The 14,313-nt window shown below is 39.0% G+C and overlaps 1 protein-coding gene across 1 annotated transcript in view; it reads right to left on the bottom strand.

Annotated features, from left to right (window-relative positions):
- Window positions 1-488: 488 nt before the first annotated feature.
- ACBD3 (acyl-CoA binding domain containing 3) overlaps window positions 489-14,313 on the bottom strand; it is a 35,296-nt gene continuing 21,471 nt past the window's right edge. The window contains exons 5-8 of the mRNA XM_082862940.1: window positions 13,669-13,843; window positions 9,461-9,647; window positions 7,264-7,548; window positions 489-3,475 (exon numbers count right to left, since the gene is read on the bottom strand). Of these exons, the coding sequence (XP_082719066.1) occupies window positions 3,264-3,475; window positions 7,264-7,548; window positions 9,461-9,647; window positions 13,669-13,843 (859 nt within the window). The 3' untranslated portion in view covers window positions 489-3,263. The remainder of the gene's footprint in view (window positions 3,476-7,263; window positions 7,549-9,460; window positions 9,648-13,668; window positions 13,844-14,313) is intronic.

Raw genomic sequence — 14,313 nt, forward strand, 5'->3', positions numbered from 1 at the left:
AAAAATTGTTATAATTGTACAGATATGCCATAAAGAAAGGTTAAAAAAAAATCGGCATTTGTAATCAAATTTGTACTTGCTCTTTTCAGAAACAGACCTGCAAATCACCAGTTCACCATAGGGCTGAACTAAGCAACCACACACAAGCTTTCAACACAGATGAGTTAACTGCTCAGTTTACACGTTTACCCCATGTTTGGACTGCCTGAGTCCAAATGCCAATGTCAGTTCTGAAAAAGTCAGCCACTTAGTTTTCTGTACTAAATTAAGTACCCTAATCAATTTGCAACTTACAAGTGACCTGTGAACTAATAAAAATAGAGCTAGTGCTTACATCTCTAATTACAAAACAAGTCAAGCAATATAATAAGCAACTGAAAAAATGCAATAAACTCAAAATAAGGGTGTTGAAAGGACAATAATCAACTTGGTCTTAAAAAACTTTCAATAAGAAAGTTGAGGAACCCTAGGCAAATGTATGGAGATTAAAGTCCAATATTTATTCATACACATTTTGAAAAGTTAGTGAATGGAAATGAAATTAGGATTTGTGCTACCCCAAGAATACATGCATACATTTTTAGGTTGCTGACAGAAGTGCTGAACTGAGAAGAAGCTGGGGACACAAACAAAGATGGCTTTGGCTATAGACTACTGCACTCTAAGTCCCAAGGAATTATTAGCAATCATTTGCTATTTTGAACTAATTGTTTCTTCTCTTCCATAAAGCAGATGGTCAAGACTCGGTAGCATGGTTTCTAAGATGTGCTCACACATCAACAACTCTCCTTAACTGTTCCACGATCTGCCTTCATGGTAGCAACAAACTACACAGAAAGGAAGAAAAAAAGATGGTAACTTCATCTAGCCTCTCCAAATTTCCAAAGGAGAAAAAAAAATTGATGTCCAAGTGACCGTGCATTTCAGTGTGGACATTTTTAGAATAGTTTGTGGCACTCCACATCACACTGACTGGGGCATGCCTCTCATTGCTGCTTCCCAGGTGCCACACCTCAGGAGATATTTTAAAGGAGCATATTCCGTCTTCAAGGAACATGGTACACAAATGGTTTGGAAGGGGAAATACTTTTATAATGTCACTGTCAATAAGAAAAGTCAGCGCTTTCCCTTCCATCAAGAAGTCTGAAAAACTGTTAACCTATTTGAACAAACTAGGGTAATTCACAGCAGAAACGAAATAATTAGCCAAAAGTTTGTTGTTGTTTAACTTTCTAAAACAGAAAAGATCATTTAAAACATTTCTTGTCCTACCCAAATGATGAAATACAGAACTAATGCTTCAAAGAGTAACTATATTAATGAAACATCAACAAGATACAGATAAACATTTTAATTGATTAAATATATTATTTTCAAGATCTTTTTGAAATCGCACTTGTAATATACTAACCAACAGCCAAAGGCAATAAAAAAGTTTAAAACCAAAAATGTTCTGACATGAACATGTGACAGGAATTGCCGCTATGTCAAGTAACATACACTGCTCCCAAGAACAATATTTTTGGAGGATAATTCATCTTAACATGTGCAAGGAAAAATCTGTAATCAAAGGCTGGAAGAAATATATATTAGTGCCTGCTTTTTAAAAGTTTATTTTACATTTTAAATACAGTGTTTTCTCATTAAAAAAAAAGCCAGGAAGTGCCTAACCCCAAGGTTTCTATACCATGTACACATGAGAGCTGATGGACAGCTTGACAAACCTTCTGGTGTAACAGTACGGACATCCATAAGCTGGGACTACTGAAATCAAAATTAAAAAACACACATTAAGCATCGCTTAGGAGAAAATAATCCAGTTTCTGAACAACCAAAAGAGAACAGAGTTAGATATGTACAAAACCAGGTACTGAAAAACAGAAAGAAATGCAGCACACAAAAAACAAACAGCCCCATATGTAGTGAATTGTATACACTGCAGCTAATCAATGGAAACCCTCCTACGAGAAGTGATTTGTGATTTGAAATTTTAAAAATCTAAGTATTTCAGTAATAACATATAATAACAGCATTATGTGTATATTGCCATCTTTGTGATTTTTCTATCTATACCACCCTCCCTTCTGAAAACAAGAATCTCCAGACGAGTCAATCACTCATACAAATTTGAGGCAATTAATCCATATTTGTTTTCAGTAAGGAAAACAAAGATGTACCTCTTTCCATCAATGAAGACATAATACAGATTAAAGCTATAAAAAAATTTAAGTACCGGCATACGCATTTCCAACTCTTTCTCGTAATTCCCAACTGGAATCATGTAGGGTGTATGCCTAAGTAGTATCAAATCAAAAGAAAACGGACTGTCTCTGGCAGTGATTTCCATATTAGTGCAATGTTATTCCCCATACACTGAGTTATATTTAAATGATTTTATATATTTCAATTCAGTAGGTGTCATTTTAAGTTTACAAAATCCCTAACTAGATGCTTGTGTAGAAAACAGTTTCAATTTGAGATGCTCTATAAAGCCAAATCAAGGCAAAAATGAATTAATTTTGCATTGCTCCTGGTAGTTATGAATACCAGATTAAGAGAAAAGGGCCAAGAGTTTGTGGAGGCTTGCTAAGAGGGATGTTTGAAGTGTTCTATGCATCTTGATACTTCAATTATCAATCAGGTTTGAACATTCTATATTAAGATTATTCAGAAAATAATTATCTGTAACATAACTCCGAACTAAATAGCTGCACCCAAAGCAAAAACAATCTGGGTCATTCGGAACAAGATCAAGTTGAGGCAATTTCTTTTTCTATTATAATCCGTGAGGTCTTAAGTTTTTAAGTTTTAAAAATGGTGACCTTCGATCAAAGTCAGATGTACCTCATGTAGACTATTAACAAAGGATTTCAACTCAGAGGGCACTGCAAAGGAACTAAGTGCTCTCATAAAACACAGAGCAGGCAGCAATGCACTAACCATCAGCCAGGTGGGGTCAATGCTGAGCTATTTTATTTCGGAGACTTTAAAAATTTAACATGTAGCTCATGTAATGTCAGTATCCACTTGTGACTCTGCTGGTCAGCACCAAAGGGCTGGATGAGTCTGAGGAGTCCCTTTAACCCCAAAGTACTAATGCTCAAGAGTTTCAAGGAAATCCTGATTCCCAAGAAGAGTCACAAACCATCAGACCAAAATCAATAGGGTAAACACAAACTGCAATGCTCCACAAAAGTCAAAAGATATTTTCAAATTAAATGCCATCTTCTGCCCAACCCTAGACTCCAGACTCTGTAACATCTTTATCTAGTATAATAGACTCTGTAGTAGACCGATTTTGACCTCCACAAAGAGTACGAGTTGTCAAACTTGAGGAGGTAGACTCCTCTCCCTGGATATTGGTGGCTGCCAGCATACACCTCTTCATGACAGTCCCGTCGGTACACAGGCACAATCTCGTCCAGTAGAGGCTTGTTGGCATTCTTTTTGGCTTTCTCTTCAGAACTGATGTTTTCTGTGAGAAAGAATAGAGACATGTCACTGTGAACAGATCCAGGAAAACCACATTTGCCTCAAGCATCTTAAACTCCATCCTTTCTTTGAGAAACTGCTCATTAGGAATTCTCTCAATCCATGCTACAACTTTCTGCAGGCAAACATGTGTTGATTCCTTCTATACCTGAGCAGCTGCTATGTGTACCAAGCACTGTCTGGGCCCTGGAAGCCCAGTGGCAAACATCTGGTGGTGGCAGCAGTCAGCATCCTCTCTCCCTCTCTGTACTCAGACCATTGCTCCTATTTCTGAGCCCCACTTTTCCCCATCCACTTCCACTCAATTCCTAATTCCTCCCAACAGGTGGAATCTCACTGATCTGAGTGAGACCACGGAAAATGTTACTCTGATCCTCCTCTTCTCAACAATATGAAAGTCCTCTCTTGTTTTAGGAAGGTGGGAAGGGAGCTTATGAGGACTATTATTTTCTATTTATCTGAAATATAAAGAGTAAAATGAGAAAGCCACACTAGAGAGGTAGACATTCACAGACACTCTGAAAATTCAATTATTTTCACTAGGCCTGTGAAACCCAGGGATGATCTCAGTGGCAAAAAATAAGCTCTGATTCTAGGTTTGCCCCAGTTAATAGTTTTCTGAACTGTAACGATATGAGGTTAGGAAGAAAAAAAAATACCTGTAGAAACCTATAGGAATGAGAACTATGAACCAGTTTAAAAGTCTCAGTTTAACATATTAAATATAAACAGCTTCAAGGAAAATAGATCAAGGGAATACTCAGCATAGACTTTAAAAGACTTTCAGGTTTACAACATGACAGAATGAATTACAGAGACATGAGTCAATTATGTGACGCCTGTCAATGGGCCACTATTAGGAATTTAAACCAGGAAGGTGTAAGAAACTCTCACAGTCTAGAGGAGCTTAAGGAGATGTGGTGACTGTAATGTGGCATCCTGAATGGGATCCTGGAACATTAGGAAAAATTAAGGAAATGTGAATAAATATGGACTTTAGTTAATAATGTATCAATATTGGTCCATGAGCTATGATGAACATACCACAGTACAATGCAAGGTGTTAATAACAGGGGAAACTGGGTTGTCGGGTATATAGGAACTCTTTGTATTATCTTTCCAATACTTCTGTAAATCTGAACCTATTCTAAAATGAAAAGTTTATTTTAAAAAAGTAGATGAGGGCTTCCCTGGTGGTGCAGTGGTTGAGAGTGCGCCTGCCGATGCAGGGGACACGGGTTCGTGCCCTGGTCCGGGAAGATCCCACATGCCGCGGAGCGGCTGGGCCTGTGAGCCATGGCCCTGAGCCTGCGCGTCCGGAGCTCGGCAACGGGAGAGGCCACAGCAGTGAGAGGCCCACATACCGCAAAAAAAAAAAAAAAAAAAAAGTAGATGACACTTATAAACGGGCCCAAGTCAGATTTGCTTTATCACAGCAATACTACTTGAAAATTAAATGTCCTCCATTTGCAAATGCGAAATACAAGCCATTCAAATTATACACTATTGCCCATAAGAATATCCATGAAACAGATTATCAGGCCCCACTAATTCAAGATCCAAATTTTGTTCAAAATCTATAAAACTAAAGGTTACTGGGATAGACGAACAATGCATCTTTCATCAATCTAAGCAAAGACTTGAGCCCTGGAAACAATCAAGTGGAGAACTACAGCAGGATGATGGATTACCATTATGTTTTCTTCAGAGAAAAAAACTCCTCCATCTTTCTACCTTTCAAGACCTAATGGAGAAAAACTAAAGCAACAAACAAAAAAACTGGACTCCCCTTCCATCTTAAACCAAGCTAAAAGGACCCCCCATAAAATAAAATACACAGTGTGGATAAGACATGGTGGCACAGTAGCCTCCATAAGGAGGCATATGGCTAAAAGCCATTTGTGAGATAAATCTTCAAAAAGGAGACAGGCTCACTCTTAGGAAACAATCCTGGGGAGCAATAAATCCTCAGTGTTGCACTTTTTTTTGGGTTTTTTTTTGGCCACACCACACAGCTTGCAGGATCTCAGTTCTCTGACCAGGAACTGAAAACCCAGGCCATGGTAGTAAAAGCCCGGAATCCTAACCACTAAGCCACCAGGGAACTCCCCTCACTGTAGTTACTGTTAATGTAGAGGTTTTAATGGGTTAGTTTTAGTTGCAAATCATTTTATGATTAGGAACAGCACAAGGACAGGTAATGCCATTTTCCATTTGAGGGCTATCATACATTAGAGCAAAGGTCAAGGATGTCTTACCTCTAGTCAGGCACTGGACCCCAGGCATTTTTACCAGTGCTCTTCCCAACAGCAATAACCCCAAAATGATAATCAGCTGAGGGCTCAGACTAGGAAGTAATCTCCTTTAAAAGCTACCTGGCTTACAATCCAGGAGAAATATATTACCTCAACCCATTTCTTAACAGAGAATTCTTCTTACTATTCACAAAGTACAGTAATTTGCACATGCAACAAAAACTTCCCTTCCCTTGACAGGTATACACTAATATGTATAAAATAGATAATAAGAGCCTGCTGTATAAAAAATAAATAAAATTAAATTTAAAAAGAAAAAAAAAACCAAACTTCCCTTCCCAAACATTTGCAAACCATCTGATTTTAATGAGTCCCCATGTGCATCAGAAAGGCTAGTAAATGGCTTAGTTACATCCTGATGTTGCTGAGGGGCACTTAAGACAATGGTAGTGGCACCTGCCCTGCAATCTCAGGTCTCTCTCTCACCTTTTCTTTTTTTTTTTCCTCATTCTTACATTTTTTTTCTTTCTGGTTCCGTTAGTAGCATTTATGGGCAATGCTTTACCTTGCTGGTGGTACTTAGAAATAAAGATTTGCTGAAAACAAAATGCCATGTAAGACAAAGTAGCTCCTAAATGACACTGGCCCATGTGTGTGTGTTGCCATACACGACCTTAAAGGGCCTAGACTGTCTTGGTGATGTAACTGAACTTGTATATCAAAAGCTGATTGAACTTTTAGCCCCCCTCCATGCACCTTCCAACAACTACCTCTTTAAAAATATCCCAATGGAGTCTCTGTGATTACCAACACTCTTCAAGAATAAGCAGTTTGTTTACAAGTCACCTGAAAGGTTAGTTAGGGCCAGAATTGAAGGTGCTTTTCCATTCTCCCAGTCAGGGCACTCTTTCCATATTACTCTCAGTCAAGTCAACAAATACTTAAGTGCTTACTAGGTGTGTACAAAAGCCCTGCGTTCTAACTTTTCTGGATAACAAAACTGAAGAGACCATCTTCTCAATTAGTAAGCAATACATTTCACAACCTACTTCCTAGACCAAGATAGTTTAGACGGTCATTGGAAACACTCTATTTTGTCTAGTTAGAGAAAATAAATCTTAGAAAAACAACCTAAAAAGCTGATATCAGAAATATAAATTTAAATAAATTCCAGAGTTGGCAGAATTTCTTGCTTGCTCTTCTAGAATTTTTCAAAATGGCCTTGCACATTTGGCTTTTCAACACACAAGGCTGGAAGTAAAACAGCATTCAGAAAGCGGTAAAATAAACTGTCAAACAGACCTTCCTGGTGTTTAAAAAAAATTCATGTTCAGGCCCCAGTCCCTTAAGAGGCTAGTTTCTCTCACAATCTTTTCAGCCCAATGTCCCACTAACGAAGCGACTGATTCCCATCCAGGAAGTGTTAGTTAGGAAGCATATGGCTGGCTGACATCTGAACTGCTAGCATTTTTGCCAACACACAACCCAGCTACTAAATATGGACCAATGGCTCTACCTTCTTCCTCCTCGTCGTCATCGCTGGACTCACTGACATGCACGCTGACAGCAGTGTTTGGAGAGTCTGTCCATTCAAAATACACCCCAAACCCAATGTCATAATTGTCTGTAGCAAATTCCCAAAACAGATATGATCCTTCTTCATGGGTGGGTACTCGAACAGTGACTACTTCTCCTCGGCCCACTGTAATCACAGAATCCGCATCCTGCCGAATCTTCTCTTTAAAGTCTTTGATCTGGGGTCGTGTCCACATGGATGGAGCTGCTATTACTGGAAGAGATTCTAAAGGCAACAGGAATTACAAAGGCTAAAGAGGATGAGCCTTCACCAGTAGACAGCAACATCTGCACAGGATGACCTGCTCAGACACGTGAGGGCACCAAATGCAATCTGGTCTACCTCAGATTGAGGACTTTAAAAGCCTCCCCATGGAAGTCTCCCCGCAAATTACTACATTTAACAATGCCACAGGTATTTAGAGGTCATCATACCACTTTAAGTAATAAATGCAATCCATAGTCTTAAGGAGGATTTTTCCCAACACTCTAATTGCATAAGGGCATGACCATGAAGAATGACCTTGGAAACTTCCTAGCTGGAGATAGGGAAACATGCTAACAAAGAAGAGAGATCTGGACTTGAAATAAATTCATTTTTGGATGTGAACAAAGAAAGCTGGGCTTTGACTTCAGTCTCTCTGTCAGAAAAAAGTCTTGACCTCAGAGTAAACCAAAGTTCTAGGGGAGGGGCTATTCTAAAAGAACTCAAAGAAAGAGAAAAACTTGGATAGGAATGGAACCGCTAGCGAATGAGTAAAAATGGGTGAAGTCTTGTTACTGAGCAGTATCTACGTGTACTCAACAGGTTTTCCAGAGTTATTCACAGAGCCTTTGACAAAAGATTCATTTGAAAATACTGGTGAACTCTTAATAGGAAAAAAAAGGGGGGGCTGTGTGAACCAAGGTATTTCAAGGTCTTTTCTGAAACTATTTTCTGTTACTTGTTCTAAAAAGAACAAGGAAGAACTCTGAAATCAACTTTCTTATGAACCACATCACCATCTCTGACCACCGTCACTGAAATGTTCTCTTCTTCCTTTTTACTTAGTGAACTCTTACTCTTGCTTCAGATCTCTCAGCTCAAGTGTCCCTTCCCCCAGGCAAACCTCTGGTGACCTCTCTAACTAGGTCATATCCCCCATATTATGTGCTCTCACATCATAATAGACCTTTCTCTCCAGCACAGTACCTACCATAGCCACAATGCTCATTTTATGTGTGTAATTTTGTTTCACCACTGTAGCCCAACACTCAGAAAATCTTCAACCAATTGCTGAATGAATGAATGAGCTGTCCATGAAAAGGTAAGCAGACCTTTGAAAACCTAAATTCTTATTGGTAACATGGTACTTTTGTCTCAAAAATATATTGTAAATATATGGTAGCCAATCTGCAAGATGGCCCCCAGTGATCCTCTCCTGTGGGTATTCATGTACTTGTAAAGTTACCACCCAAAATGCATCAGGACCAACAGAATATGGCAGAAGTGCGGATGTATTACTTCCAAAGCTAGGGCATAAAAGACACTGACGCTTTTGCCTTGTTTTCCTTTGCATCATGTGCTCTGGGGGAAGCCAGCCACTGTGTTGAGATCACTCAAGCAGCCATTTGGAGAGGCTTCATGGGGCAAGGAATTGAGGCCCTCCTGCCAACGGCCAGCACGAACTTGCCAGTCATGGGAGGGAACCACTTTGGAAGCAGAGCCTCTAGTCCCAGTCAAGCCTTCACGTGACTGCAGTCCCAGCCGACATCTTGACTACAACCTCATGAGAGACCAGAGCCACCACCACTCAGCTAAGCAGCTCTCAAATTTCTGACCCGCAGAAACTGTGAGAGATAATAAATGTTTATTATTTTAAGCTGCTAAATTCAGGTACAGTGTGTCACACAGCGACAGATAACCAATATATACAACAAGACAACCCAAAGTGTCCAAAGGACATCTGATTTGCTCTTCTAAACTATTCAAAGAGTCACCAGAAGCACCAGATTCAGACTAAAGAGTGAAAAAGCATTCAATTCTCACAAATATGTAATTGCTCTCAAAAGCAAATTAACCTGACTTCCTGACTTTTGCTTTTCATGAAGTCTGAATTACAGCATGTGGATGGAAGAGCACATATGCCAAACCATACCTTTTGGTCCATTCTCCAGGGCTTCTTCTGCAGCTTCTGGTTCAAGCTCTTTTTCAGAGTTGTCAGTGTGGGTTTTGGCCTGTCCATTCACTGACATCATATCACTTGGCGTAGTTGTATTCACTTTTGATGATGCAGGCAAAGAAGCCCCAGCTACTGCTACTTCCTGTTGTTTCTGTAATGCTGCCTATAAGTCAAGAAAAAGTGAAGATACACTGACCAGGAGGGCTAATAAACCGGACATTTGCCCTGAAATGCATTTTGACCCTATGTTTTTGCCCCATCAAGTAGCTCCAAGAAATTACTAATAAACTTTATCAGTTTTTACCCTATCTATAATGAATATTAGTATCACAATATCAAACTGATAGCTAAAAATGTCAAAATATTAACGTGGACAAAAAAACTGTAACTGAGGATCACATTTTTGTGACCTGAGGATCACTAGAAAAACTAACCAGGAAAAATTAAAGTAGGTAGAAATAGTCAACCCAAAATAAAATTATTATAGGTAAAAACTGAACACAGTAACATCTGTTCTCAAAATTGATAAAAGAAAATCTTGATAAAATTCAGATACATAAAATTTGAATCAGGAAAATTAAACTTGGTAGAAATAAATGGTCACAGAAGAAAATTCATAAAGGCGGAAGCTATAACTGGTGAAACCTGATAAGGGCCCCCAAAGTAACCAACAAATCCAAATATGGACAAAAGTAATCAATAAATTAAATCTTCACTGTAACCCATATACAGAAAAATTCTTATCACGATTAAACTACAAACTGTTAATCATGTAAAAAATATTGACCTAAAAATTAAACAGGCTTATAAAATGGAGTCTGAGGTCAAAAGACTTTCTTAGGGCTTCCCTGGTGGCACAGTGGTTGAGAGTCCGCCTGCCGATGCAGGGGACACGAGTTCGTGCCCCGGTCTGGGAAGATCTCACATGCCGCGGAGCGGCTGGGCCCGTGAGCCATGGCCGCTGAGCCTGCGCATCCGGAGCCTGTGCTCAGCAACGGGAGTGGCCACAACAGTGAGAGGCCCGAGTACCGCAAAAAAAAAAAAAAAAAAAGACTTTCTTAATGAAAATTCATCACTGTTTACATAATTATGATTAAAATATGTATATTCATAAACATGAAATCAAAATGTCCTCTGAGTCAAAATGGAGAATAAAAACATCTTAAATCTCAAGGACAACTACTTTAGGACATTCCTCTCCTATCAAGATGAATAAATATTAATACTACTAGAAATGCCTAAGTATTACTTGAGTAACTTTTGGGGGAACTGTGAATTATAATGTACATATAGAAAAGTATACAAATCATAGATGTACAGCTTGATCAATTTTCATTAGCCAAACATACACATGTAACCAAAGCCCAGATCAAGACATTACCTGTGGGTCTTCCCTGGTGGCGGCGGTGGTTAAGAATCCGCCTGCCAATGCAGGGGACATGGGTTCGATCCCTGGTCCAGGAAGATCCCACATGCCGCGGAGCAACTAAGCCCGCGAACCACAACTACTGAGCCTGCCTGCTGCAACTACTGAAGCCTGCGCACCTAGAGCCCATGCTCTGCAACAAGAGAAGCCACTGCAATGAGAAGCCCGCGCACCACAAAGAAGAGTAGCCCCCGCTCGCTGCAACTAGAGAAAGCCCGCGCACAGCAACGAAGACCAAACTCGGCCAAAAAATAAATAAAATTAAAAAAAAAAAGATATTATCTGCATGTCACAACCCTTCCTGGTACCCCTTTCCAGAAAGTCCCCCAAGGGTAACAACTATTCTAACTTGTAATATTACAGATTTGGCTTTGCCTGTTTTTGAACTTTACATACATGAAATTGTATAATATATGCTCTTTTTTGTGTCTGGCTTCTTTTACTCAACATTTGTTTGTGAGGTTCATCACAAGTAATTATAACTATTTTGTTTGTTTGCATTGCGACAGGATATGCCACTGTGAAAATACAAAATTTATTTATCCAATCTACTGTTGAGTATTGGGGCATTTCAGTAACTTTTTAAACTAAAAAAACTAAGTTATAATAAGTAAGCATACATTTACAACAGTTAAAAAAAAGAAAGAAAACACAGGGAAAAAAAGCCTTTATAATATAATTTCATGGTTTAGGGATAATGATATATTTTGGCATATCTGTATATACATTTCATTTAACATATCATTTACAAACCAGTTATTTAAACAGCAACGCCTCTCTCTGCTGCTAGTGCAGGTTGGCAAAACACTTAAGAGTTTAAAATACCTTCTTCCAAGGCCTAGATTCTCAGTAATTTCCACATCAGTTTTCTAAAAGAGTACCAGCTTCAAGAAAAAGGGCATATAACCAAAACAAGTCAGCACACTCAGAACATTCACTGCATGACAGGAAAGCAAAAAAAGCATTTCTGTTGATGATCAATTGGTCAGCTCAACTGGTCCCTCTCCATTTCAAGCCTTTCTTGAAACTCTCTAGCAGAATGAACAACTCCCTATCCCAGGATCCCACTGCCTATGAATATACATCTATTACATAAAATAGACTGTAATCATGTATTTACATAATCTCTCTTCTATACTCCAGGAAGTTTTTAAAAGAACAGAAAGGCACAGGAACAATGTAACAAACACCCATGTAACCACACCCCCAAATTAACAAGTGTTCCCATTTTGTTATTTTGCTCAGTATTTATATAAAAATTAATACTTTATGGGACTGAAGTTCCCCTTGCTCCTTCCCCAGTCCCTCTCCTTCTCTCTTTCCAGAGACAACCAATCAATTTGATAAACTTGAGTTTGTTCACTGCAATCTAAACTATGGCTTTCCAATTCTGTTTCGAAGATTTTTGGTTTTCCCCTATATGACTGACTTTGCCGTGACTAAGTGATAGCAACCTATAAGCAGGACAGTGTGTAATGAGCTAGCCTATTAAAAAATTATCTCAACGTCCATCAAAGAAGCAGGAAACGGGGAATGACATGCTAAAGTAGAAACAGGCTTTAGAGGACAGAAAAGAAATCCCTCCAAAATACCACTTATCTTGTAACTCTAGTTTGACATCCTTTTCCTCTTCTCATGGATTATACAAAACCTGCAGTGCCTTTTAGCTGCTCACTAAATGCTAAAGACTCAGGGGAAAACGTATTTTAGGTGAGGATATTAATTTTCAAGGAATTTAAAGAGCTTGGCAAAACAACAAAGATTACTTCACCTAACAAGAAATATGGAGCAACTATAATGCAACACTTCTTTTTTTTAAAAAAAAACATTTTATTAAATTTACAGAGCAACATAGTTTGTGTTTTTTGGTTTTGTTTTGTTTTGTTTTGTTTTATTTTGGCCTTGCCGTGTGGCTTGCGGGATCTTTGTTCCCTGACCAGAGATTGAACCTGGGCCCCTGGCAGTGAAAGTGCCGAGTCCTAACCACTGGACCGCCAGGCAATTCCCTGCAACACTTTACTTCACTCAGGTATTTGGACAGGTAGTAACTGCTTTATAAGTGAAAATTAATTAAATACGTAAACTTAGCTACGTTAACTTTAAGGAGGCATTTTATGCCTCTGCAAGATGTAAAACAATGAATGTAAAATCAGTTATCTTCCCTATGTACCAAATACTTTCACAGAGTAACTATTTTCTCATTTTATTCCTCTGATAGTCCTGTAAGGTTAACAAGACAAGTACCAGGATTTTATAGCCCATTCTTACTGACTGGGAGAAAAGGCGGAAAAATCAGAGCAATAGGTAACTTGTCTGAGATCAAACAAGATAATGGCGAAGCCAGGACAGAATCCAAGTGGTGTGTGACCTCCAGTCGCATGTCCTTCCCCTAAACCACATATTCCTATGTGGAAGCAAAGCCTGTGGGGGCACTAATCACCCAAGTCCTCATGGTTCCAGGACCACTATTAGAATCTACGTCAAACTCACTGGAATAACACTAGGTCCATACAAATCCCAAATACATTTATGACAATATAATAGTGGCCACTTCATTTATTGCTTCAATATCATATGCTTCTTTTCATAATTGCCAGTGCAATGTTAAAATCTCCCTTAATAAAGGTCATCTAAAAGTTACGTTATACCTGAGAGGCTAACTAATGCAAAATTCATCAGCAACTGTTAAAAAAGAACTTGCGTTCCAATGAAACTAAAAACCCTGTCTATGGCTGAATTCGGGGGTTATCTATCGTACCTGTTGCTGTGCAAGCTGGACTTGATACAACTGCTGCATATATTGCTGATAGTGTTGCTCCTGCAACTGGCGGATGAGAATTTGCTGCTGTTCGTAGTTCCCTGGATACTGTTGGGCTGCATACTGCTGGAACTGCACGGCAGTCTGCGAGTTTAAAGCTGCCATTATCTGCTGCCTAAAAACATTAAAAAATATACACTAGTCTGACTACAGGAGATTGATTGTTCATGACAAAATAAAATGTCCTTGTTATTGATTTTTATAATGCATAACTCTTAAAAATGACTAAGGTAGTAATGTATACCAATCAACATGTGTCCTAGGTCCAGAGAAAGAATAAGAAAATAAACTTGGCCCCTAATCTTTCACATAGGTTTTTCAAGGAAAATTTGGGATGAAGAGGGAGAATAAGCATATCATCATCACCACCATCATCATCACCATCATAACTGCTAACATTTATTGTGCCCTTACTATGTGCCATGCAGTGTTCAGAGCACTTCCATGTACTAACCCACTTAGTTCTCACAACCACCCTCTGAGGTAGGGTTTCACAAAGCAGGAAATGGAGGAGTTCAGTAACTTGCCCAAGATTACACTGCTAGTAGATGCCAGAGCCAGGATTCAAGTCTAGGAAGTCTGGCT

The sequence above is a fragment of the Leucopleurus acutus genome, assembly GCF_964270905.1.
Source record: "Leucopleurus acutus genome assembly, chromosome: 2".
Lineage (NCBI taxonomy): Eukaryota > Metazoa > Chordata > Mammalia > Artiodactyla > Delphinidae > Leucopleurus > Leucopleurus acutus.